We start from the raw sequence: 27,856 nt of genomic DNA, 5'->3' as shown, positions 1-27,856 counted from the left end.
TCACCTGTGGAGCTCGGCCACAGTGATCTTTGGCTTCTTCTTCACCTCTCTCACCTGTGGAGCTCGGCCACAGTGATCTTTGGCTTCTTCTTCACCTCTCTCACCTGTGGAACTCGGCCACAGTGATCTTTGGCTTCTTCTTCACCTCTCTCACCTGTGGAGCTCGGCCACAGTGATCTTTGGCTTCTTCTTCACCTCTCTCACCTGTGGAGCTCGGCCACAGTGATCTTTGGCTTCTTCTTCACCTCTCTCACCTGTGGAGCTCAGCCACAGTGATCTTTGGCTTCTTCTTCACCTCTCTCACCTGTGGAGCTCGGCCACAGTGATCTTTGGCTTCTTCTTCACCTCTCTCACCTGTGGAGCTCGGCCACAGTGATCTTTGGCTTCTTCTTCACCTCTCTCACCTGTGGAGCTCGGCCACAGTGATCTTTGGCTTCTTCTTCACCTCTCTCACCTGTGGAGCTCAGCCACAGTGATCTTTGGCTTCTTCTTCACCTCTCTCACCTGTGGAGCTCGGCCACAGTGATCTTTGGCTTCTTCTTCACCTCTCTCACCTGTGGAGCTCAGCCACAGTGATCTTTGGCTTTTTCTTCACCTCTCTCACCTGTGGAGCTCGGCCACAGTGATCTTTGGCTTCTTCTTCACCTCTCTCACCTGTGGAGCTCGGCCACAGTGATCTTTGGCTTCTTCTTCACCTCTCTCACCTGTGGAGCTCGGCCACAGTGATCTTTGGCTTCTTCTTCACCTCTCTCACCTGTGGAGCTCGGCCACAGTGATCTTTGGCTTCTTCTTCACCTCTCTCACCTGTGGAGCTCGGCCACTGTGATCTTTGGCTTCTTCTTCACCTCTCTCACCTGTGGAGCTCGGCCACAGTGATCTTTGGCTTCTTCTTCACCTCTCTCACCTGTGGAGCTCGGCCACAGTGATCTTTGGCTTCTTCTTCACCTCTCTCACCTGTGGAGCTCGGCCACAGTGATCTTTGGCTTCTTCTTCACCTCTCTCACCTGTGGAGCTCGGCCACAGTGATCTTTGGCTTCTTCTTCACCTCTCTCACCTGTGGAGCTCGGCCACAGTGATCTTTGGCTTCTTCTTCACCTCTCTCACCTGTGGAGCTCGGCCACAGTGATCTTTGGCTTCTTCTTCACCTCTCTCACCTGTGGAGCTCGGCCACAGTGATCTTTGGCTTCTTCTTCACCTCTCTCACCTGTGGAGCTCGGCCACAGTGATCTTTGGCTTCTTCTTCACCTCTCTCACCTGTGGAGCTCGGCCACAGTGATCTTTGGCTTCTTCTTCACCTCTCTCACCTGTGGAGCTCGGCCACAGTGATCTTTGGCTTCTTCTTCACCTCTCTCACCTGTGGAGCTCAGCCACAGTGATCTTTGGCTTCTTCTTCACCTCTCTCACCTGTGGAACTCGGCCACAGTGATCTTTGGCTTCTTCTTCACCTCTCTCACCTGTGGAGCTCGGCCACAGTGATCTTTGGCTTCTTCTTCACCTCTCTCACCTGTGGAGCTCGGCCACAGTGATCTTTGGCTTCTTCTTCACCTCTCTCACCTGTGGAGCTCAGCCACAGTGATCTTTGGCTTCTTCTTCACCTCTCTCACCTGTGGAGCTCGGCCACAGTGATCTTTGGCTTCTTCTTCACCTCTCTCACCTGTGGAGCTCAGCCACAGTGATCTTTGGCTTTTTCTTCACCTCTCTCACCTGTGGAGCTCGGCCACAGTGATCTTTGGCTTCTTCTTCACCTCTCTCACCTGTGGAGCTCGGCCACAGTGATCTTTGGCTTCTTCTTCACCTCTCTCACCTGTGGAGCTCGGCCACAGTGATCTTTGGCTTCTTCTTCACCTCTCTCACCTGTGGAGCTCGGCCACAGTGATCTTTGGCTTCTTCTTCACCTCTCTCACCTGTGGAGCTCGGCCACTGTGATCTTTGGCTTCTTCTTCACCTCTCTCACCTGTGGAGCTCGGCCACAGTGATCTTTGGCTTCTTCTTCACCTCTCTCACCTGTGGAGCTCGGCCACAGTGATCTTTGGCTTCTTCTTCACCTCTCTCACCTGTGGAGCTCGGCCACAGTGATCTTTGGCTTCTTCTTCACCTCTCTCACCTGTGGAGCTCGGCCACAGTGATCTTTGGCTTCTTCTTCACCTCTCTCACCTGTGGAGCTCGGCCACAGTGATCTTTGGCTTCTTCTTCACCTCTCTCACCTGTGGAGCTCGGCCACAGTGATCTTTGGCTTCTTCTTCACCTCTCTCACCTGTGGAGCTCGGCCACAGTGATCTTTGGCTTCTTCTTCACCTCTCTCACCTGTGGAGCTCGGCCACAGTGATCTTTGGCTTCTTCTTCACCTCTCTCACCTGTGGAGCTCGGCCACAGTGATCTTTGGCTTCTTCTTCACCTCTCTCACCTGTGGAGCTCGGCCACAGTGATCTTTGGCTTCTTCTTCACCTCTCTCACCTGTGGAGCTCAGCCACAGTGATCTTTGGCTTCTTCTTCACCTCTCTCACCTGTGGAACTCGGCCACAGTGATCTTTGGCTTCTTCTTCACCTCTCTCACCTGTGGAGCTCGGCCACAGTGATCTTTGGCTTCTTCTTCACCTCTCTCACCTGTGGAGCTCGGCCACAGTGATCTTTGGCTTCTTCTTCACCTCTCTCACCTGTGGAGCTCAGCCACAGTGATCTTTGGCTTCTTCTTCACCTCTCTCACCTGTGGAGCTCGGCCACAGTGATCTTTGGCTTCTTCTTCACCTCTCTCACCTGTGGAGCTCGGCCACAGTGATCTTTGGCTTCTTCTTCACCTCTCTCACCTGTGGAGCTCGGCCACAGTGATCTTTGGCTTCTTCTTCACCTCTCTCACCTGTGGAGCTCAGCCACAGTGATCTTTGGCTTCTTCTTCACCTCTCTCACCTGTGGAGCTCGGCCACAGTGATCTTTGGCTTCTTCTTCACCTCTCTCACCTGTGGAGCTCAGCCACAGTGATCTTTGGCTTTTTCTTCACCTCTCTCACCTGTGGAGCTCGGCCACAGTGATCTTTGGCTTCTTCTTCACCTCTCTCACCTGTGGAGCTCGGCCACAGTGATCTTTGGCTTCTTCTTCACCTCTCTCACCTGTGGAGCTCGGCCACAGTGATCTTTGGCTTCTTCTTCACCTCTCTCACCTGTGGAGCTCGGCCACAGTGATCTTTGGCTTCTTCTTCACCTCTCTCACCTGTGGAGCTCGGCCACTGTGATCTTTGGCTTCTTCTTCACCTCTCTCACCTGTGGAGCTCGGCCACAGTGATCTTTGGCTTCTTCTTCACCTCTCTCACCCGTGGAGCTCGGCCACAGTGATCTTTGGCTTCTTCTTCACCTCTCTCACCTGTGGAGCTCGGCCACAGTGATCTTTGGCTTCTTCTTCACCTCTCTCACCTGTGGAGCTCGGCCACTGTGATCTTTGGCTTCTTCTTCACCTCTCTCACCTGTGGAGCTCGGCCACAGTGATCTTTGGCTTCTTCTTCACCTCTCTCACCCGTGGAGCTCGGCCACAGTGATCTTTGGCTTCTTCTTCACCTCTCTCACCTGTGGAGCTCGGCCACAGTGATCTTTGGCTTCTTCTTCACCTCTCTCACCTGTGGAGCTCGGCCACAGTGATCTTTGGCTTCTTCTTCACCTCTCTCACCGAGGCTCTTCTCCCACCATTGCTCACTTTTGCTTAGCGACATGATTGCTTAATTAACTCTCAACAGCAATTGTTTGTATGTTGTATGATTTTGACTTTATTTCTTCACTTTCAGAGTCTTTGACTTTGAGTTTATTTCAAAAGGTGCATACAGTTCACACTGGGTCAGATCTCATGCTCACAGTTACACGACTCAAAAAGTCCGAAAAGGAGTAGCAGGAAGACAAGCTTATGGGATCCCACCCCGTCTCCGTAGTAGGATGGTGCTCAGTGGCGATGGATGGACTCATCTCTACTGTCGACAACTTTGAGCGTGGTCTTCTAGATAGTAAAGTATGTGATGGTGATGGATGTGCAGTTGCCTAAATGGTAAACACATGAGCGGGAGCAGTGGTCACTTCTCAGTTGCAGACATCTCAAGCCCTGATGTTTGTTCCTTGGATCCATTCACTTCATGATAACACTTGTGTGGGACATTTTCTCTGTCTCCACACTACTCTTTCCATCACTCCTGTTCTGTAACGTTAATGGTATGACTCTTTTTCTATCGTCGGCGGTGATTAAAATCACCGTCTTGCTCATATGGGAGAGCCTAGTCAGTGTGGTCACGTCAATAGGGACTTCCTGGCAATCGGTGGCGACGTTAGGTAGACCAGCGTTCCCGCCACCAAGGCAGCAACACAGAAACCTGGTCACGGGCCGAAAAATGGCCCTGAAGAAGCCATGGCGGGCACTTTCGCTGACGAAGCAGTAGAGCGCAGGGTCGGCCACACAGTTCAGAGAGGTCAACAAGAGAGCCAGGTGGTAATAGTTGAATATCCCTGTCGGAACAAGGGCAGGGGTCAGGTGGTGTGAGGTGACGGTCAAAACATGGCTTTGTTGAGAAGAAAGTTGCACCTGTGATAAAGTTACAGTCGCGCTCCAGCAGGGTGCGTAGCAGCAGGAAGATGTGGTAAGGGGAGAAGCAGATGAGGAAAATGAGGATGGTGCTGCTTACTAACTGCCGGATTCTGGTCTTCCGGAGTGGCTGTGTGCCGGCACTCTGACCCACAGCCCGCAGCACGCACAGGTAGCTGACCTGCAAACATCGCAAAGTCCACATTTAGGCCAACGTGAATCACTTTGGGTTTTTTTGCATCAGTATGAGTGACAACTAAATTTTCGGGGTGAAAAAATGGGTGAATTTTCTAAAGCCATGCCAATAAGCAAGTTTAAATGTTTCTTGATTTCAAAATGATGGTTTTAACAGAATCATGAATGCACTGATTCAAAAATTGGCCAGACAAAACAACCACTAAGACGACTCATGGCAGCACATAGACGGGCAAAGTCTGCAGGTCTAGACTCAGATGTCTCCCTGGACTCCTTTGACAGGAGCTAGAATCATTGTGCTGACAGAAGGTGACCAATATGACATTTGGGACATTTGTTTACAACTGAATGGAATGTTTACGCCGGGAATTCAGACTATTTTGGAAAATATGAAAAATATATACCACATAGGTATATATTTTTTCTTTATGTACCACTTATCTGGAGCTGGAGCTGAATTATTTTATATATATATATATATATATATATGCACATACTTACAGTATATACATACCTATGTACATACATACATATATACACACATGTATGCATATATATATATATATATATACATACATACACACATAAACATATATACACATACATATATACACATTAATATACAGTATATATGCTATACACATGTATATACAGTATATATACAGTTTGTATATAAAGTTATACAGTGTGTATATATCCATCCATCCATTTTCTACTGCTAATTCCCCTTCAGGGTTGCGGGGGGCGCTGGCGCCTATCTCAGCTACAATTGGGCGGGAGGCGGTGTACACCCTGGACAAGTCGCCACCTCATCGCAGGGCCAACACAGATAGGCAGACAACATTCACACTCACATTCACACACTAGGGACCATTTAGTGTTGCCAATCAACCTATCCCCAGGTGCATGTCTTTGGAAGTGGGAGGGGCCTATCCCCAGGTGCATGTCTTTGGAGGTGGGAGGGGCCTATCCCCAGGCGCACGTCTTTGGAGGTGGAAGGGGCCTATCCCCAGGTGCACGTCTTTGGAGGTGGGAGGGGCCTATCCCCAGGTGCACGTCTTTGGAGGTGGGAGGGGCCTACCCCCAGGTGCATGTGTTTGGAGGTGGGAGGGGCCTATCCCCAGGTGCATGTCTTTGGAGGTGGGAGGAGCCTATCCCCAGGTGAAGGTCTTTGGAGGTGGGAGGGGCCTATACCCAGGTGCATGTCTTTGGAGGTGGGAGGGGCCTATCCCCAGCTGCATGATTTTGGAGGTGGGAGGGGCCTATCCCCAGCCGCATGTCTTTGGAGGTGGGAGGGGCCTATCCCCAGGTGCATGTCTTTGGAGGTGGGAGGGGCCTATCCCCAGGTGCATGTCTTTGGAGGTGGGAGGGGCCTATCCCCAGGTGCATGTCTTTGGAGGTGGGAGGGGCCTATCCCCAGGGGCATTTCTTTGAAGCTGGGAGGGGCCTATCCCCAGGTGCATGTCTTTGGAGGTGGGAGGAGCCTATCCCCAGGTGAATGTCTTTGGAGGCGGGAGGAAGCCGGAGTACCCGGAGGGAACCCACGCAGTCACAGGGAGAACATGCAAACTCCACACAGAAAGATCCCGAGCCTGGGATTGAACTCAGGACTACTCAGGACCTTCGTATTGTGAGGCAGACATATGTATGTATGTATGTATATATATATATATATATATATATATATATATATATATATATATGAAAAGTGGTGGGTGGGGTGCTGGCTGATACTAATACCAGTTGACTTCCTGTGTGGGCACACGTCCAGGCGATCAATACATTTGTATTGAATACAAAGTGGAATGTAATGGCAGACAGTAAATGAGTTGTAAGTGTAAATGTGAGTTTGAATCATTTGGTGGGTGTCCGACCAGACCAGACTAGAATATAGTCCGCTGGGCTGGTGTAGACAATGGATGGATGCTCCACAAGAAGTGATCATCTACATTTGAATGACAAGCACACAATGATGACGTGTTGTGAGGGACACTCGTGAAGGAAGGAAGAGTGCTTGAAGTTGGAAGTTAGGAAAGAAAAGTAAGTGTTCCTACCAGCAGAATGGCCAGTGGTAACATGAAGCCAACAGTGACGCGGTAGTAGTTGACGGGGTACTCCCAGGGCTGCATGGGGTAGTGCTCGAAGCACACCGACTGGTTGGAGGCCGTTGGACTCAGCTCCTTATGGTGGAAGAAAACTACCCCCACTGCGATCTCCTTCAGCCAGATGATGGCGCTGAAAAGGCCGGCTGCAGCCATTGAGCGCAGGAAGCTGAACCTGCACAGGAAGGGGACACACTCACCATTTCATTCATTCATCCATCCATATCATCTTTGACACTTTTCAATTACACAAGGTCACCTCTGAGACCTCTCACTTCTTCACCAAGTAACACTTTACTAAACACTTGACTTTACATGACAACATTAAATACAGTAGTGTAGTAGACCTAAGTATTCATGAAGTACCATCATCATGACAACATTAAATACAGTAGTGTAGTAGACCTAAGTATTAATTATGTACCACCATCATGACAACATTAAATACAGTAGTGTAGTAGACCTAAGTATTCACTAAGTACCACCATAATGACAACATTAAATACAGTAGTGTAGTAGACCTAAGTATTCATTAAGTACCACCATAATGACAACATTAAATACAGTAGTGTAGTAGACCTAAGTATTCATTAAGTACCACCATAATGACAACATTAAATACAGTAGTGTAGTAGACCTAAGTATTCATTAAGTACCACCATCATGACAACATTAAATACAGTAGTGTAGTAGACCTAAGTATTCATTAAGTACCACCATCATGACAACATTAAATACAGTAGTGTAGTAGACCTAAGTATTAATTAAGTACCACCATAATGACAACATTAAATACAGTAGTGTAGTAGACCTAAGTATTCATTAAGTACCACCATAATGACAACATTAAATACAGTAGTGTAGTAGACCTAAGTATTCATTAAGTACCACCATAATGACAACATTAAATACAGTAGTGTAGTAGACCTAAGTATTCATTAAGTACCACCATAATGACAACATTAAATACAGTAGTGTAGTAGACCTAAGTATTCATTAAGTACCACCATAATGACAACATTAAATACAGTAGTGTAGTAGACCTAAGTATTCATTAAGTACCACCATCATGACAACATTAAATACAGTTGTGTAGTAGACCTAAGTATTCATTAAGTACCACCATCATGACAACATTAAATACAGTAGTGTAGTAGACCTAAGTATTCATTAAGTACCACCATAATGACAACGTTAAATACAGTAGTGTAGTAGACCTAAGTATTAATTAAGTACCACCATAATGACAACATTAAATACAGTAGTGTAGTAGACCTAAGTATTCATTAAGTACCACCATAATGACAACATTAAATACAGTAGTGTGGTAGACCTAAGTATTCATTAAGTACCACCATAATGACAACATTAAATACAGTAGTGTAGTAGACCTAAGTATTCATCCAGTACCACCATAATGACAACATTAAATACAGTAGTGTAGTAGACCTAAGTATTCATTAAGTACCACCATAATGACAACATTAAATACAGTAGTGTAGTAGACCTAAGTATTCATTAAGTACCACCATAATGACAACATTAAATACAGTAGTGTAGTAGACCTAAGTATTCATTAAGTACCGCCCTAATGACAACATTGAATACAGTAGTATAGTAGACCTAAGTATTCATTAAGTACCACCATAATGACAACATTAAATACAGTAGTGTAGTAGACCTAAGTATTCATTAAGTACCACCATCATGACAACATTAAATACAGTAGTGTAGTAGACCTAAGTATTCATTAAGTACCACCATAATGACAACATTAAATACAGTAGTGTAGTAGACCTAAGTATTCATTAAGTACCACCATAATGACAACATTAATTACAGTAGTGTAGTAGACCTAAGTATTCATTAAGTATATATATATACATCCATACACATACAAGATGTCAGCATGTATATGTATATATATATATATCTATCTGTATATATGTATGTATACATGTATATACCTGTATGTAGATATATCTGTACATATGTGTATATATACACACGCATACTTATATACATATATTTATATATACATACATACTTACATATACATATATGTATGTATATCTATCTGTATATATATCTGTATATACATACATACATATATTCACACATATTCACATATATAGTACATACACAAATGTACTAGCATGTACATACATATATACATAAATATATATGTATACATATTTACATACATTTGCATATATACATATACAATTACATATGTATATACACATACATATATATGTAGATACACATATACACACACACACATATATATATATATATATATATATATATATATATATATATATATATATATATATATATCAATGTTTATTTATATAGCCCTAAATCACAAATGTCTCAAAGGACTGTACAAACCACTATATATATATATATATATATATATATATATATATATATATATATATATATATATATACATATATATACATATATATATATACACACACACACACACATTTATATGTATATAAATGTGTGTATATATGTATATAAATGTGTATACATATGTATCTGTTATTGTTATTTTAAACAGGTGCAGTATGCTAAGGTGTGATGATGAAGTAGCTGCTAATAATGTTTTTTCTGAAAGGTTCATGACCATACATGCAATAAAGAAAATAGACTATGTGAACATTTAGAATGTTTTATGTCTGCCCATTTTTCCCTGATAGTTCTCTTTACAAGCCAACAACAGAACATGTATATTCTGCAATTTGCTTTCATTGATGATGGTTTCTGTCACCAAATAAAAGTAGAAAAGCTGATCACACTGTTCAGCTTCAGGTCTTAAACAGGAGTGGAATATTTTCAACAACTGGCAGGGGATTTAGTCAAAGTGATACAGGTGGGAAGTATTACTTCTCAGTCACACCGATCGGGACTTTTTACCCAGGTGGCAGCAGGGTTGGGGTGGTTGCCCCAGTCCTCAGTCCCCCCGCCAACATGACCAAGTATCCTTCAACAATACTCTGAGCCCCAAGCGCTCCTGATACTGGGAATGAAGGCACCGTGCCAAAAAGTACTTTGAAGGTAGAAAAGTACACGGCAAGTGACAGTCCAATTACCACAATGGGTGAAATGACATCATTGGCTTTTTCGGTGAGCGAAGGTCTCTGGCGATAATCCTCTGTGCCTGGGCAGCGTATTTAGTTTTACAAAATGGTCAAAGACCAAGTCCTCAGAATAAATGCTTTGGCTCCCAACCACGGGAGACTGCTGAACGCTGAAGTGTTGGCGAGCAGGGTTTTCACGTGCCGCTTGTACATCCATTGTCTGGCCAGCCGCACTCGCTCGGAGGTGGGGAGGGCGTTGTATGCTCAGGGTGCGCCATTGGCTGAGTCAGCCATCTGAAGGTCCTCTTCTTTGGGGCTGAGGTGGAATGTGGCTGTGGTGAGTTTAGCAACACTCAACTTAGGCCTTGATCTTTTCAAAAGAAACATACAGCCAATTACCCACTTGTTGTCTGGGTGTAGCTGTTCCAAGGAAACTATCCTAATAGCTGGCTGATCAACAGCAATATGTCATGACTGAGCCTTGAGGTATGCAAGCTTCTTTGGTGACTCACACTCCTTCATCCATCTATTTTCTACAGCTTATTCCCTTTTGGGCTCGCGGGGGCGCTGGCGCCTATCTCAACTAGAATCGGGCGGAAGGCGGGGTACACCCTGGACAAGTCGCCGCCTCATCACAGGGCCGACTCCCACTCGTCCTCACCATAAAGTTGCAGTACGCAAGGATGTTGGCAATGCTCCTGAATAGATGGAAGAACTGTCTGTAAGCCGTGTGTCATACAAAGCTGTGAGGTCTAGTAGAACTGCACCTTTTTACAACCAGTATCTATGTTGTTGCAGAGCTTTATTTCTTGCTTAACAGTAGAGCAACCCTTGCAAAATCCAGTCTGTTTCTCCGGAGTTGGGTGTCAACCGAGGAGTAGATTCTGGCCATTTGGAGCCTGTCAATGATCTCTTCTTTAGAGGAGAGACATTGTTTTGAGAGTCTTTCGGCTCTTCTGCCGGCATGTTTGGCTCCAGCCAGCCTATCACTGTTGACCATCTTCAGATCTTAGGGAGTATGAGAAAGGCATGTGGAGTAGACTCGTAGAGCTCAGCATGCAAAGGTATCACTTTAGTTTCTTATTAAATCTCAGTCACATCGCAAGACCCAAGAGTTTGGGACGGACTCTTTAAAGCAGTTTTTAAAGAGGTGGCGGTTCAGTTGGTAGCCACAGTCCTCAGTTCCTCTGCAAACATGTCGAAGTATCAAGAGCCTCCAACTGCTCCTGATACTGCGTCATCTGTAGGTGAATGAAGTAACTTTGAAGGTAGAAAAGTACAAACTACAAAAGCAGTGAAGTTGTCAGCTTGTGTAAAAGGTAAATAGAAAGAGAATACATCAAATCCTTTTCAACTTATATTCAATTGAATAGACTGCAAAGACAAGATATTTCATCTTTACACTGACAAACTTAATTTTCCATCCATCCATCCATCCATTTTTCTACTGCTTGTCCCTTTTGGGGTCGCTTGCGCCTATCTCCTCTGCATTCGGGTAGAAGGCGGAGTACACCCTGGACAAGTGGCCACCTCATCACAGGGCCAACACAGATAGACAGACAACATTCACACACTAGGGACCATTTAGTGTTGCCAATCTACCTATCCCCAGGTGCATGTCTTTGGAGGTGGGAGGGGCAGATCCCCAGGTGCATGTCTTTTTTTGCAAATAGTCATTAACTTAGAATTTACTGGCAGCAAAACATCTTAGAGCCGACGGCGTTTCTGGGTGTTGTTGATAAATGGCTTTCACTTTGCATAGTAGAGTTTTAACTTGCACTTACAGATGTAGCGACCAACTGTAGTTACTGACAGTGGTTTTCTGAAGTAAATGTTGCGTGGGAAATAGCCTGGTCCTTCCAGGATCAAAACATACGTACACACGTGTTAAATGTTCACTTGGAAGACTGACCTTAAAGGGTGGACCACAGCCAGGTAGCGATCCAGACTGATACAGCATAGGAAGCCAATGCTGATGTAGATGTTCTCATAGAGAAGAAAGCCACAGAGTTGGCACAACCATTCTCGATGGCGCCAATCGTCATCCTGTAACAAAACGGGGACAACTGGGGTTTACAGTCGTAAGGACTCACATCTAACTGTATGACCATCATTGAGAAACATTGTTTACCTGGAAAATGTACTGGAGCCAGAGTGGTAATGACGTCAGGTATAACAGATCAGACACGGTGAGGTTTATCAAGTAAACCCCTAATTCATTCTTTTGCTTCAGCTGCAGAACCGCATGGTACAGAGCGTAGAGGTTGGAGGGAACGCCCACCTGAAATTAGGAAGACAAGCAGCTATCTTATCTGAACTGGACATCTTTTTAGCATTAAAAGAAGGAAACGACAGCCGCAATGGATTTCTCTCTCTCTCTCTTTCGTGATACCAGACCTCATTATTTAACCAGCCAGATCTTCAAAGGCCAGCACAGAAATGAAATGAGAGCCAATTGTAGCTTTTGTTGTTTGGTTACTTTCCACTAGAACTTTAGTTTTCTCAAACAATGTTTGGTGTTTTGTCTCGTGTCTGCATGTTTCTGTATCGCTAAAGTATTCACTCGCCCAGGACACATTTCACTGTTTGCTCATCCTCAATAAGAAAGGGGACGTATCCTAACAGGTACTGTGTGAAAGAGGCGGGGCCAGCTACACTCTGGACGTAATTAAATAGACCAAAACATTGCAATTTATTACATACACAGACTGAAAACATGCCACCTTGGAACTAAAGTACCTCAGGAAGTTGACAGAAAGACAAATATTCAGCCCTAAAAGAGCTATGAACAATGTGACTCCTGGGGTGAGTTAAGACAAACACACACTTACCAACAGTACGAGGATATAAACAATGGAGAAGAGGTTCTGGTGGATTTCATGGCTGATGGTGCAGTTAATAATGTCCTCCTCAAGCATAATGGACACCACGGCTTTCTCTAATTCTGCTTCACCCTAAACGTGGACAGCAACCCCTTCATGTTTGCAGATATGTGCACAAACAAACGTGCCAAAACATCTAATGGCAGCAGGAGTGTTCCACCACGGCCTCGATTCCTTCTTTGTTTGCTTCCCCAAATAGACAGCTGGAGTTCTAGTCTTCACCCTAAAAAACAGAAAAATAATCAACATTACCATCCAGAAAATACCTCACATAACAGCTGTTCAATACTTTCTTTTTTTACTGAAGTTGGCCTTTTTTTGTATAAATTATTGAAATGTGTAGTCCTTGAAAGACTTATTTGACAGCAACAGACGTACTTAGGACTGGGGGTTTCATTGAATCATTTTTTAAAATGACATTTAGAACTTATCACGTAAAACTGCTGTCAGCTCTTAAAATGTTTCCTCTTTTGTAATTTTCACTCGCAATTAAGCCTAAAAATAGATTACCCGACTAGAAAACACTAGAACATTTTCACGTATATTTTGATGGGCAAGCTATCCGTGCCTTGAATCTCTGGCCCGGAGTCAGTTGAAGATGGCACAAGGTATCCAAATCCATGATGTTTAAGTTAAGTTCAAGTAGCAATGATTGTCACACACACACACACACACACACACACACACACACACACACACACACACACACACACACACACACACACACACACACACACACACACTAGGTGTGGTGAAATTATTCTCTGCATTTGAACCATCACCCTTGTTCACCCCCTAGGAGGTGATCAAGGGTGGGCAGCAGCTGTGGCCACGCCCGGGAATCATTTTTGATGATTTACATACTTGCCAACCCTCCCGGGTTTTACGGGAGACTCCCGAAATTCAGCGCCTCTCCCGAAAACCTCCTGGGACAAATTTTCTCCCGAAAATCTCCCGAAATTCAGGCAAAGCTGGAGGCCACGCCCCCTCCAGCTGCATGCAGACCTGACTCAATGTAGTGACCCTCTTAAACAGGACAATACTGCCATCTACTGTACACAGAATAGAATGTAAATATATTCTACATTTAAGTTCAGTCAAGGAACATGCATTAGGGAGTCTGTTCTAAAGCCCACAGTAAAGAGACGTAACTTCATCACCTCGCCTGGCTATTGACTCCAACCCAATATATTACACCGTCGACGAGCAAAATGAAGAAAAACGCTTGCAAGTTCCAGAACGATTGGAAACAAGAATTTCAGTTTATCCAGGAGAGTTCGAAGGGGAAGGGGTATGTTGCCTGTAAATTTTGTACAACAGACTTCTCTATTGAACACGGCGGCCGAATGGATATACTCAGCCATGAATGGTCAGTCAGCGAAGCACAAAGCGTCCGCAGAACAGCATCGTTCACAACCCAGTATTATGGCCCACCTCGCAAAATGGAGACCTGATGGTGTAACTTATGCTGAGACAAAAATGGCTATGCTGATAGCTGGAAGCAACATCCCGTTCTCATTTGCGGATGTCTACAACAAATCCGTGAAGGATGTTCCCGGTTTCGGAGATCGCTCGCCAATTCGCAAATGGCAGAACAAAGGTTACTCAAATAGTGAAAGTAAGTGTTTTGTTTTTTTTAGTAACCAGCAAGCACAGTACAGTTAGTAGAACAACTGTGTTTTTATTACTGTGTATTTGATAGGTGCCGTCGGAAATTCAACTATTTCTTTTATTTATATATATAATAAAATATATATAGCTAGAATTCACTGAAAGTCACATATTTCATACATATATATATATATATATATGAAATATATATGAAATACTCGAGTTGGTGAATTATACGCCACCCCTCTTAACCACGCCCCCCACCCCAACCACGTCTACGCCCCACCCCTGACCACACCCCCCACCCCTCACCTCCCGAAATCGTTGGCAAGTATGGTGATTTAACCCCCAATTCCAAGCCTTGATGCTGAGTGCCAAGCAGGGAGGTAATGGCTCCCAATGTTAATAGTCTTTGGTATGACTCGGCCGGGGTTTGAACTCACAACCTACCCATCTCAGGGCGGAAACTCTAACCACTAGGCCACTGAGTAGGTTTAGGTTTTAGGTTTTGGTTTAATTCATACAAAATAAGCTAAAAAGCTCCCATAAAACCTTATAAAACATACTTCCAAGCTGGTGCCAAGTATCAAAATCCGTGAGTTTTAAGTTGGAACGTGACGCACGTTAACTGTTAGCATTGTTGCTCGACAGCATACTTCTACTTCTACCTGCCGGTGCTTGCCTCCAAACTAATCGTTGGAGGTAAACACATTTTTATGCAGGGCTAAAGCAGACAAGTGTGTGAAGAAAAGGAGATGTAAAGCATGGTGAAAGTACAGCTGAGCAACAAGAAGAGGTCATCTCGCGGCATTCTGCCGTTACCTGAGCAAAGTGAATGGAAAAAAATGGTGAACCGATTCAATAGGCCCAGGGAGATCTTTTTACGGGTTCAGGAGAATCCTTTTCCTGAATAGCGTCGCCATGGTAACACAAACTGTTCCAAAAATGAAGTCCCACTGTAGCCTTTATCAAGATCTTTCCAACGATAAAAGATATGTCAGGGTCTGTTGGTCGGTTCATCTCGTATTAATTACCAGAGTTTAGGATGGAAACAAAATGAATAATAAGTAGAAAATTATTGCCGAAATTTTGATGGGCCTGCTATCTGTGCCCTGAACATCTGGCCTAGCTGGCATACTTCTAAGATTGTGCCTAGTATCCAAATGCATTGTATTAAACATAGCTAAAAAACTAGCAATAAGCATTAGCATGCAAAATATAAGCAATGTTAACATACTTCCAAGATGGCGGAAAGCATCAAAACTCATGATTTTTAGGTTTAAACATACAAAAAGTGCTAAAAAGCTAATCACAAGCATGCTAACAACAGTAACGCATATTAGCTGTAGATGTCCCTGTTGTTCAGCAATGTTTGCTAGCGATATCAAGAGTCAGTAAATGATTTTGAGCCTACGAGATATTTATTCATCTAGTTTATCAATACTTTTAAGGAAAAAAACGCTATAATGTCAAATAAAGAAGTTGACTTATACGGTGGATTGCACCAACAATTGCAATATTTATTACTAGGACTTAACATGATGTCAGTTTATGGGCACAAGCGGATCTTCTAGTTATATTTAGGCATAACAACCATAAAAGAACATAAACTAATGCCATCTCTTGTCTTTTCTTTACCTTTAGTTCTGCTCTCAAACCAATTTTCCAAAGTGATCACTGCAGACACAAGCATGGTCTGATTGTATTCCACAAGATGATGAAAGTGATAGTTTGAAGAGCCATTTCCTTCGACGCACTTTCATTTTCCCCTGACTTTATTACGTTTAAGAACCACTTCTTTCAGGACTCTATGAAAGTTCTTTCCTATCTCTCTATTTGAACGACTGCAACAGCCAAGAACAAAACAACAATACAACATTTTCTGATCAAAGTGTACACTCTCACTTGTTTTGATGCTACGCTCAAGCTGCTTGATCATCCCGTCAGTCAATCACGGAAGAAGAAGAATGGACATGACGTCATATGCAACCCAGCAATAGCCTTGCTTTACACAGGATTGCGGAAATGTTCTTTTTTCTGTCGCCTTGTACCGCCTTATCATACTGAACTTTGGTGTGGTGTTTAAGGATTTTTAGTGCTGCCTTGCGATGCCGCCAAAACCGTGAAACAAACTTACTATGGACTTTTAGGAGAACCTTTTCCGGGCACAAGTGGGGTGGGTGACTCTCACCATTTCCTGAGATGGGTGTGGATTACATTTTCACCGATATTAGGACCAAGTCAGCACTGAAAGGGAGAAAATAGGAACATTTGGTTGAAAAACAAAGCACTTTTAAAGGGTTGTGTGATGTGAGCCATTCAATATAGTAAACAACATGTATGATTACAACATACTGTCACAGCAGAAGCACAATGGTGAGAGAAAAGAAGAAATATGTCAAAAAGATGCTTGTTCCCCCGCTGTGATGGCCACTCCCTTCTCTGTGACATCATCACACTCACCTTGAGTTGCAGGAGGAGGCCAATGATGCAGCATTTGGAGAAGGGGCCATGCTTAAAATGGGATTGCGTAACTGAATGGAGATCCCAATCTTTGAACGGTTGCTCGTGCATCCCTGACATACCTTCATCCACCTGGGACCCTCGTCAGGTATTATAATCACTAAACCAGCAAAACCACAGTCGCTTATACAAACCCTGTTTCCATATGAGTTGGGAAATTGTGTTAGATGTAAATGTAAACAGAATACAATGATTTGCAAATCCTTTTCAACCCATATTCAGTTGAATATGCTACAAAGACAACATATTTGATGTTCAAACTCATAAAAAAAATTTTTTGGGGCAAAAAATAATTAACTTAGATTTTCATGGCTGCAACACGTGCCAAAGTAGTTGGGAAAGGGCATGTCCACCACTGTGTTCCATCACCTTTTCTTTTAACAACACTCAATAAACATTTGGGAACTGAGGAAACCAATTGTTGAACCTTTGAAAGTGGAATTCTTTCCCATTCTTGTTTTATGTAGAGCTTCAGTCCTTCAACAGTCCGGGGTCTCCACTGTCGTATTTTACGCTTCATAATGCGCCACACATTTTCCATGGGAGACAGGTCTGGACTGCAGGCGGGCCAGGAAAGTACCCACACTCTTTTACTACGAAGCCACGCTGTTGTAACACATGCTGAATGGGGCTTGGCATTGTCTTGCTGAAATAAGCAGGGGCGTCCATGAAAAAGACGGACCTTAGACGGCATCATATGTTGTTCCAAAAGCTGTATGGACCTTTCAGCATTAATGGTGCCTTCACAGATGTGTAAGTTACCCATGCCTTGGCCACTGATGCACCCCCCATACCATCACACATGCTGGCTTTTCAACTTTGCGTGGATAACAGTCTGGATGGTCCGCTTACCCTTTGGTCCGGATGACACAATGTCAAATAGTTTCAAAAACAATTTGAAATGTGGACTCGTCAGACCACAGAACACTTTTCCACTTTGCATCAGTCCATCTTAGATGATCTCGGGCCCAGAGAAGCCTGCAGCGTTTTTGGATGTTGTTGATAAATGGCTTTCGCTTTGCATAGTAGAGTTTTAACTTGCAATTACAGATTTAGCTAACAACAGTATTTAGTGATAGTGGTTTTCTGAATTGTTCCTGAGGCCATGTGGTGATATCCTTTAGAGATTGATGTCGTTTTTTGAGACAGTGCCATGTGAGGGATGGAAGGTCACGGTCATTCAATGTTGGGTTTCCGGCCATGCCGCTTACGTGGAGTGATTTCTCCAGATTCTCTGAACCTTTTGATGATATTATAGACCGTAGATGTTGAAATCCCTAAATTTCTAGCAATTGCACTTTGAGAAAGGTTGTTCTTAAACTGTTTGACTATTTGCTCACGCAGTTGTGGACAAAGGGGTGTACCTCGCCCCATCCTTTCTTGTGAAAGACTGAGCATTTTTTTGGGAAGCTGTTTTTATAGCCAATCATGGCACCCACCTGTTCCCAATTAGCCTGCACACCTGTGGGATGTTCCAAATAAGTGTTTGATGAGCAGTTCTCTATCAGTATTTATTGCCACCTTTCGCAACTTCTTTGTCACGTGTTGCTGGCATCAAATTCTAAAGTTAATGATTATTTACAAAAAAAAAAGTTTGAACATGAAATATGTTGTCTTTGTAGCATATTCAACTGAATATGGCTTGAAAAGGATTTGCAAATCATTGTATTCTGTTTATATTTACATCTAACACAATTTCCCAACTCTTATGGAAACGGGGTTTGTACATTCATAAGAACTCAAGCAAAAGAAAACAAAGCCAAAAATCATACAATATTCTAACTTCACTAACACCCTTCTTAAGAGCCAGGACTAGGAGCCCAGGACAGCCAAAACTTTTTGTTGAGAGAGTAAAACTACTGACGGTTGAAACAATTTCATGTCTGTAACGTTACCTTTGGCTGGATTCTGGAGCCTACATTAGCTGTCATCTGGCCGCGCTACACTCCGGACAAGTCACCAGTTCATTAAAAAAAACTAAAAAGTGGGCAGTTCATTAAAAAAGACCAAAAAGTGTGCAGTTCATTAAAATAGTCCAAAAAGTGGGCAGTTGATTAAAAAAGACCACAAAGTGTGCAATTGATTATCGAGCATGGATGTGAGCGAGTGTTACACACATCATTCAGAGACGTCTATTCCAGTTGATGACTGAAAATGAAGTACTCATTATGAGCAATGACCAAGATCAGGTACGTTGTCATGATGTGTTCAATGTTCTCTCTGTCATGGTGTGTTCAATGTTCTCTCTGTCATGATGTGTTCAATGTTCTCTCTGTCAGGATGTGTTCAATGTTCTCTCTGTCATGATGTGTTCAATGTTCTCTCTGTCATGGTGTGTTCAATGTTCTCTCTGTCATGGTGTGTTCAATGTTCTCTCTGTCATGGTGTGTTCAATGTTCTCTCTGTCATGATGTGTTCAATGTTCTCTCTGTCATGATGTGTTCAATGTTCTCTCTGTCATGGTGTGTTCAATGTGCTCTCTGTCATGATGTGTTCAATGTTCTCTCTGTCATGATGTGTTCGATGTTCTCTCTGTCATGGTGTGTTCAATGTTCTCTCTGTCATGGTGTGTTCAATGTTCTCTCTGTCATGGTGTGTTCAATGTTCTCTCTGTCATGGTGTGTTCAATGTTCTCTCTGTCATGGTGTGTTCAATGTTCTCTCTGTCATGATGTGTTCAATGTTCTCTCTGTCATGATGTGTTCAATGTTCTCTCTGTCATGATGTGTTCAATGTGCTCTCTGTCATGATGTGTTCAATGTGCTCTCTGTCATGATGTGTTCAATGTGCTCTCTGTCATGATGTGTTCAATGTTCTCTCTGTCATGATGTGTTCAATGTGCTCTCTGTCATGATGTGTTCAATGTTCTCTATGTCAGGATGTGTTCAATGTTCTCTCTGTCATGATGTGTTCAATGTTCTCTCTGTCATGATGTGTTCAATGTTCTCTGTGTCATGATGTGTTCAATGTTCTCTCTGTCATGGTGTGTTCAATGTTCTCTCTGTCATGATGTGTTCAATGTTCTCTCTGTCATGGTGTGTTCAATGTTCTCTCTGTCATGATGTGTTCAATGTTCTCTCTGTCATGGTGTGTTCAATGTTCTCTCTGTCATGGTGTGTTCAATGTTCTCTCTGTCATGATGTGTTCAATGTTCTCTCTGTCATGATGTGTTCAATGTTCTCTCTGTCATGATGTGTTCAATGTTCTCTCTGTCATGATGTGTTCAATGTTCTCTCTGTCATGGTGTGTTCAATGTTCTCTCTGTCATGATGTGTTCAATGTTCTCTCTGTCATGATGTGTTCAATGTTCTCTCTGTCATGGTGTGTTCAATGTGCTCTCTGTCATGATGTGTTCAATGTTCTCTCTGTCATGATGTGTTCAATGTTCTCTCTGTCATGATGTGTTCAATGTTCTCTCTGTCATGATGTGTTCAATGTGCTCTCTGTCATGATGTGTTCAATGTGCTCTCTGTCATGATGTGTTCAATGTGCTCTCTGTCATGATGTGTTCAATGTTCTCTCTGTCATGGTGTGTTCAATGTTCTCTCTGTCATGGTGTGTTCAATGTTCTCTCTGTCATGATGTGTTCAATGTTCTCTCTGTCATGATGTGTCCATTTTCTCTCTGTCATGATGTGTTCAATGTGCTCTCTGTCATGATGTGTTCAATGTGCTCTCTGTCATGATGTGTTCAATGTTCTCTCTGTCATGATGTGTTCAATGTGCTCTCTGTCATGATGTGTTCAATGTTCTCTCTGTCATGATGTGTTCAATGTTCTCTCTGTCATGATGTGTTCAATGTTCTCTCTGTCATGATGTGTTCAATGTTCTCTCTGTCAGGATGTGTTCAATGTTTTCTCTGTCATGATGTGTTCAATGTTCTCTCTGTCATGATGTGTTCAATGTTCTCTCTGTCATGGTGTGTTCAATGTTCTCTCTGTCATGATGTGTTCAATGTTCTCTCTGTCATGATGTGTTCAATGTTCTCTCTGTCATGGTGTGTTCAATGTGCTCTCTGTCATGATGTGTTCAATGTGCTCTCTGTCATGATGTGTTCAATGTTCTCTCTGTCATGATGTGTTCAATGTTCTCTCTGTCATGGTGTGTTCAATGTTCTCTCTGTCATGGTGTGTTCAATGTTCTCTCTGTCATGGTGTGTTCAATGTTCTCTCTGTCATGATGTGTTCAATGTTCTCTCTGTCATGATGTGTTCAATGTTCTCTCTGTCATGATGTGTTCAATGTGCTCTCTGTCATGATGTGTTCAATGTGCTCTCTGTCATGATGTATTCAATGTGCTCTCTGTCATGATGTGTTCAATGTGCTCTCTGTCATGATGTGTTCAATGTGCTCTCTGTCATGATGTGTTCAATGTTCTCTCTGTCATGATGTGTTCAATGTTCTCTCTGTCATGATGTGTTCAATGTTCTCTCTGTCATGATGTGTTCAATGTTCTCTCTGTCATGGTGTGTTCAATGTGCTCTCTGTCATGATGTGTTCAATGTGCTCTCTGTCATGATGTGTTCAATGTTCTCTCTGTCATGATGTGTTCAATGTTCTCTCTGTCATGATGGGTTCAATGTTCTCTCTGTCATGATGGGTTCAATGTGCTCTCTGTCATGGTGTGTTCAATGTTCTCTCTGTCATGGTGTGTTCAATGTTCTCTCTGTCATGGTGTGTTCAATGTGCTCTCTGTCATGATGTGTTCAATGTGCTCTCTGTCATGATGTGTTCAATGTTCTCTCTGTCATGGTGTGTTCAATGTTCTCTCTGTCATGATGGGTTCAATGTTCTCTCTGTCATGATGGGTTCAATGTTCTCTCTGTCATGATGTGTTCAATGTGCTCTCTGTCATGGTGTGCTCAATGTGCTCTCTGTCATGATGTGTTCAATGTGCTCTCTGTCATGATGTGTTCAATGTTCTCTCTGTCATGATGTGTTCAATGTTCTCTCTGTCATGATGGGTTCAATGTTCTCTCTGTCATGATGGGTTCAATGTGCTCTCTGTCATGGTGTGTTCAATGTTCTCTCTGTCATGGTGTGTTCAATGTTCTCTCTGTCATGGTGTGTTCAATGTGCTCTCTGTCATGATGTGTTCAATGTGCTCTCTGTCATGATGTGTTCAATGTTCTCTCTGTCATGGTGTGTTCAATGTTCTCTCTGTCATGATGGGTTCAATGTTCTCTCTGTCATGATGTGTTCAATGTGCTCTCTGTCATGGTGTGTTCAATGTGCTCTCTGTCATGGTGTGTTCAATGTGCTCTCTGTCATGGTGTGTTCAATGTTCTCTCTGTCATGATGTGTTCAATGTGCTCTCTGTCATGATGTGTTCAATGTGCTCTCTGTCATGATGTGTTCAATGTGCTCTCTGTCATGGTGTGTTCAATGTTCTCTCTGTCATGGTGTGTTCAATGTTCTCTCTGTCATGGTGTGTTCAATGTTCTCTCTGTCATGGTGTGTTCAATGTTCTCTCTGTCATGATGTGTTCAATGTGCTCTCTGTCATGATGTGTTCAATGTGCTCTCTGTCATGATGTGTTCAATGTGCTCTCTGTCATGATGTGTTCAATGTTCTCTCTGTCATGATGTGTTCAATGTGCTCTCTGTCATGATGTGTTCAATGTGCTCTCTGTCATGATGTGTTCAATGTGCTCTCTGTCATGATGTGTTCAATGTGCTCTCTGTCATGATGTGTTCAATGTGCTCTCTGTCATGATGTGTTCAATGTGCTCTCTGTCATGATGTGTTCAATGTGCTCTCTGTCATGATGTGTTCAATGTGCTCTCTGTCATGATGTGTTCAATGTGCTCTCTGTCATGATGTGTTCAATGTTCTCTCTGTCATGGTGTGTTCAATGTTCTCTCTGTCATGGTGTGTTCAATGTTCTCTCTGTCATGGTGTGTTCAATGTTCTCTCTGTCATGATGGGTTCAATGTTCTCTCTGTCATGATGTGTTCAATGTTCTCTCTGTCATGATGTGTTCAATGTGCTCTCTGTCATGATGTGTTCAATGTTCTCTCTGTCATGATGTGTTCAATGTTCTCTCTGTCATGGTGTGTTCAATGTGCTCTCTGTCATGGTGTGTTCACTGTTCTCTCTGTCATGATGTGTTCAATGTGCTCTCTGTCATGGTGTGTTCAATGTGCTCTCTGTCATGATGTGTTCAATGTTCTCTCTGTCATGATGTGTTCAATGTGCTCTCTGTCATGATGTGTTCAATGTGCTCTCTGTCATGGTGTGTTCAATGTTCTCTCTGTCATGGTGTGTTCAATGTTCTCTCTGTCATGGTGTGTTCAATGTTCTCTCTGTCATGGTGTGTTCAATGTTCTCTCTGTCATGATGTGTTCAATGTGCTCTCTGTCATGATGTGTTCAATGTGCTCTCTGTCATGATGTGTTCAATGTGCTCTCTGTCATGATGTGTTCAATGTTCTCTCTGTCATGATGTGTTCAATGTGCTCTCTGTCATGATGTGTTCAATGTGCTCTCTGTCATGATGTGTTCAATGTGCTCTCTGTCATGATGTGTTCAATGTGCTCTCTGTCATGATGTGTTCAATGTGCTCTCTGTCATGATGTGTTCAATGTGCTCTCTGTCATGATGTGTTCAATGTGCTCTCTGTCATGATGTGTTCAATGTGCTCTCTGTCATGATGTGTTCAATGTGCTCTCTGTCATGATGTGTTCAATGTTCTCTCTGTCATGGTGTGTTCAATGTTCTCTCTGTCATGGTGTGTTCAATGTTCTCTCTGTCATGGTGTGTTCAATGTTCTCTCTGTCATGATGGGTTCAATGTTCTCTCTGTCATGATGTGTTCAATGTTCTCTCTGTCATGATGTGTTCAATGTGCTCTCTGTCATGATGTGTTCAATGTTCTCTCTGTCATGATGTGTTCAATGTTCTCTCTGTCATGGTGTGTTCAATGTGCTCTCTGTCATGGTGTGTTCACTGTTCTCTCTGTCATGATGTGTTCAATGTGCTCTCTGTCATGGTGTGTTCAATGTGCTCTCTGTCATGATGTGTTCAATGTTCTCTCTGTCATGATGTGTTCAATGTGCTCTCTGTCATGATGTGTTCAATGTGCTCTCTGTCATGGTGTGTTCAATGTTCTCTCTGTCAGGATGTGTTCAATGTTCTCTCTGTCATGATGTGTTCAATGTTCTCTCTGTCATGGTGTGTTCAATGTTCTCTCTGTCATGGTGTGTTCAATGTGCTCTCTGTCATGATGTGTTCAATGTTCTCTCTGTCATGATGTGTTCAATGTTCTCTCTGTCATGGTGTGTTCAATGTTCTCTCTGTCATGGTGTGTTCAATGTTCTCTCTGTCATGGTGTGTTCAATGTTCTCTCTGTCATGATGTGTTCAATGTTCTCTCTGTCATGGTGTGTTCAATGTGCTCTCTGTCATGATGTGTTCAATGTGCTCTCTGTCATGAGTGTTCAATGTTCTCTCTGTCATGATGTGTTCAATGTTCTCTCTGTCATGATGGGTTCAATGTTCTCTCTGTCATGATGGGTTCAATGTGCTCTCTGTCATGGTGTGTTCAATGTTCTCTCTGTCATGGTGTGTTCAATGTTCTCTCTGTCAGGATGTGTTCAATGTTCTCTCTGTCATGGTGTGTTCAATGTTCTCTCTGTCATGGTGTGTTCAATGTGCTCTCTGTCATGATGTGTTCAATGTTCTCTCTGTCATGATGTGTTCAATGTTCTCTCTGTCATGGTGTGTTCAATGTTCTCTCTGTCATGATGGGTTCAATGTTCTCTCTGTCATGATGTGTTCAATGTGCTCTCTGTCATGATGTGTTCAATGTGCTCTCTGTCATGGTGTGTTCAATGTGCTCTCTGTCATGGTGTGTTCAATGTTCTCTCTGTCATGATGTGTTCAATGTTCTCTCTGTCATGGTGTGTTCAATGTTCTCTCTGTCATGGTGTGTTCAATGTTCTCTCTGTCATGGTGTGTTCAATGTGCTCTCTGTCATGATGTGTTCAATGTGCTCTCTGTCATGGTGTGTTCAATGTGCTCTCTGTCATGATGTGTTCAATGTGCTCTCTGTCATGGTGTGTTCAATGTTCTCTCTGTCATGATGTGTTCAATGTTCTCTCTGTCATGATGTGTTCAATGTTCTCTCTGTCATGATGGGTTCAATGTTCTCTCTGTCATGATGGGTTCAATGTGCTCTCTGTCATGGTGTGTTCAATGTTCTCTCTGTCATGGTGTGTTCAATGTTCTCTCTGTCAGGATGTGTTCAATGTTCTCTCTGTCATGGTGTGTTCAATGTTCTCTCTGTCATGGTGTGTTCAATGTGCTCTCTGTCATGATGTGTTCAATGTTCTCTCTGTCATGATGTGTTCAATGTTCTCTCTGTCATGGTGTGTTCAATGTTCTCTCTGTCATGATGGGTTCAATGTTCTCTCTGTCATGATGTGTTCAATGTGCTCTCTGTCATGATGTGTTCAATGTGCTCTCTGTCATGGTGTGTTCAATGTGCTCTCTGTCATGATGTGTTCAATGTTCTCTCTGTCATGGTGTGTTCAATGTTCTCTCTGTCATGATGTGTTCAATGTTCTCCCTGTCATGGTGTGTTCAATGTTCTCTCTGTCATGGTGTGTTCAATGTGCTCTCTGTCATGATGTGTTCAATGTGCTCTCTGTCATGATGTGTTCAATGTGCTCTCTGTCATGATGTGTTCAATGTGCTCTCTGTCATGGTGTGTTCAATGTTCTCTCTGTCATGGTGTGTTCAATGTGCTCTCTGTCATGATGTGTTCAATGTGCTCTCTGTCATGATGTGTTCAATGTGCTCTCTGTCATGATGTGTTCAATGTGCTCTCTGTCAGGATGTGTTCAATGTGCTCTCTGTCATGATGTGTTCAATGTTCTCTCTGTCATGATGTGTTCAATGTTCTCTCTGTCATGATGTGTTCAATGTGCTCTCTGTCATGATGTGTTCAATGTGCTCTCTGTCATGGTGTGTTCAATGTGCTCTCTGTCATGATGGGTTCAATGTTCTCTCTGTCATGGTGGGTTCAATGTTCACTCTGTCATGGTGTGTTCAATGTGCTCTCTGTCATGATGTGTTCAATGTGCTCTCTGTCATGGTGTGTTCAATGTGCTCTCTGTCATGATGTGTTCAATGTGCTCTCTGTCATGGTGTGTTCAATGTGCTCTCTGTCATGATGTGTTCAATGTTCTCTGTGTCTTGGTGTGTTCAATGTTCTCTCTGTCATGATGTGTTCAATGTGCTCTCTGTCATGATGTGTTCAATGTTCTCTCTGTCACGATGTGTTCAATGTGCTCTCTGTCATGATGTGTTCAATGTGCTCTCTGTCATGGTGTGTTCAATGTTCTCTCTGTCATGGTGTGTTCAATGTTCTCTCTGTCATGGTGTGTTCAATGTGCTCTCTGTCATGATGTGTTCAATGTGCTCTCTGTCATGATGTGTTCAATGTTCTCTCTGTCATGGTGTGTTCAATGTGCTCTCTGTCATGGTGTGTTCAATGTGCTCTCTGTCATGATGTGTTCAATGTGCTCTCTGTCATGATGTGTTCAATGTTCTCTCTGTCATGATGTGTTCAATGTTCTCTCTGTCATGATGTGTTCAATGTGCTCTCTGTCATGATGTGTTCAATGTTCTCTCTGTCATGGTGTGTTCAATGTGCTCTCTGTCATGATGTGTTCAATGTGCTCTCTGTCATGATGTGTTCAATGTTCTCTGTGTCTTGGTGTGTTCAATGTTCTCTCTGTCATGATGTGTTCAATGTGCTCTCTGTCATGATGTGTTCAATGTTCTCTCTGTCACGATGTGTTCAATGTGCTCTCTGTCATGATGTGTTCAATGTGCTCTCTGTCATGGTGTGTTCAATGTTCTCTCTGTCATGATGTGTTCAATGTTCTCTCTGTCATGGTGTGTTCAATGTGCTCTCTGTCATGATGTGTTCAATGTGCTCTCTGTCATGATGTGTTCAATGTTCTCTCTGTCATGGTGTGTTCAATGTGCTCTCTGTCATGGTGTGTTCAATGTGCTCTCTGTCATGATGTGTTCAATGTGCTCTCTGTCATGGTGTGTTCAATGTTCTCTCTGTCATGATGTGTTCAATGTTCTCTCTGTCATGGTGTGTTCAATGTGCTCTCTGTCATGATGTGTTCAATGTGCTCTCTGTCATGGTGTGTTCAATGTTCTCTCTGTCATGGTGTGTTCAATGTGCTCTCTGTCATGGTGTGTTCAATGTGCTCTCTGTCATGATGTGTTCAATGTGCTCTCTGTCATGATGTGTTCAATGTTCTCTCTGTCATGATGTGTTCAATGTGCTCTCTGTCATGATGTGTTCAATGTTCTCTCTGTCATGGTGTGTTCAATGTGCTCTCTGTCATGATGTGTTCAATGTGCTCTCTGTCATGATGTGTTCAATGTTCTCTCTGTCATGGTGTGTTCAATGTGCTCTCTGTCATGGTGTGTTCAATGTGCTCTCTGTCATGATGTGTTCAATGTGCTCTCTGTCATGGTGTGTTCAATGTTCTCTCTGTCATGATGTGTTCAATGTTCTCTCTGTCATGGTGTGTTCAATGTGCTCTCTGTCATGATGTGTTCAATGTGCTCTCTGTCATGGTGTGTTCAATGTTCTCTCTGTCATGGTGTGTTCAATGTGCTCTCTGTCATGGTGTGTTCAATGTGCTCTCTGTCATGATGTGTTCAATGTGCTCTCTGTCATGATGTGTTCAATGTTCTCTCTGTCATGATGTGTTCAATGTTCTCTCTGTCATGATGTGTTCAATGTGCTCTCTGTCATGATGTGTTCAATGTTCTCTCTGTCATGGTGTGTTCAATGTGCTCTCTGTCATGATGTGTTCAATGTGCTCTCTGTCATGATGTGTTCAATGTGCTCTCTGTCATGATGTGTTCAATGTTCT

The 27,856-nt window shown here is 43.1% G+C and overlaps 1 protein-coding gene and 1 long non-coding RNA gene across 3 annotated transcripts in view; both read right to left on the bottom strand.

Moving 5' to 3' along the window:
* Window positions 1-103: 103 nt before the first annotated feature.
* On the bottom strand, window positions 104-2,061 carry LOC133541989 (uncharacterized). The gene is made up of 3 exons (XR_009804029.1): window positions 1,505-2,061; window positions 1,355-1,404; window positions 104-554 (listed from the first exon to the last, which is right to left on the bottom strand). It is a non-coding gene; the product is annotated as an uncharacterized LOC133541989 (long non-coding RNA).
* A 1,663-nt stretch (window positions 2,062-3,724) lies between these two features.
* The window catches only part of LOC133541987 (ovarian cancer G-protein coupled receptor 1-like), a 48,952-nt gene continuing 24,820 nt past the window's right edge, over window positions 3,725-27,856 (bottom strand). Inside the window, exons 2-8 of one of the 2 annotated variants that reach the window (XM_061885741.1) lie at window positions 16,571-16,680; window positions 12,772-13,045; window positions 12,072-12,221; window positions 11,853-11,986; window positions 6,801-7,023; window positions 4,552-4,732; window positions 3,725-4,475 (exon numbers count right to left, since the gene is read on the bottom strand). In XM_061885741.1, coding sequence (XP_061741725.1) covers window positions 4,102-4,475; window positions 4,552-4,732; window positions 6,801-7,023; window positions 11,853-11,986; window positions 12,072-12,221; window positions 12,772-12,858 — 1,149 coding nt within the window. In that variant the 5' untranslated portion in view covers window positions 12,859-13,045; window positions 16,571-16,680 and the 3' untranslated portion in view covers window positions 3,725-4,101. The remainder of the gene's footprint in view (window positions 4,476-4,551; window positions 4,733-6,800; window positions 7,024-11,852; window positions 11,987-12,071; window positions 12,222-12,771; window positions 13,046-16,570; window positions 16,681-27,856) is intronic. The other variant, XM_061885742.1, reaches the window with a different exon arrangement.

This window comes from Nerophis ophidion, linkage group LG24 (assembly GCF_033978795.1).
Source record: "Nerophis ophidion isolate RoL-2023_Sa linkage group LG24, RoL_Noph_v1.0, whole genome shotgun sequence".
Taxonomy (NCBI): Eukaryota; Metazoa; Chordata; class Actinopteri; order Syngnathiformes; family Syngnathidae; genus Nerophis; species Nerophis ophidion.
The sequence above is the reverse complement of the archived record's forward strand: the minus strand, read 5'-3'. Positions and strand labels throughout refer to the sequence as shown.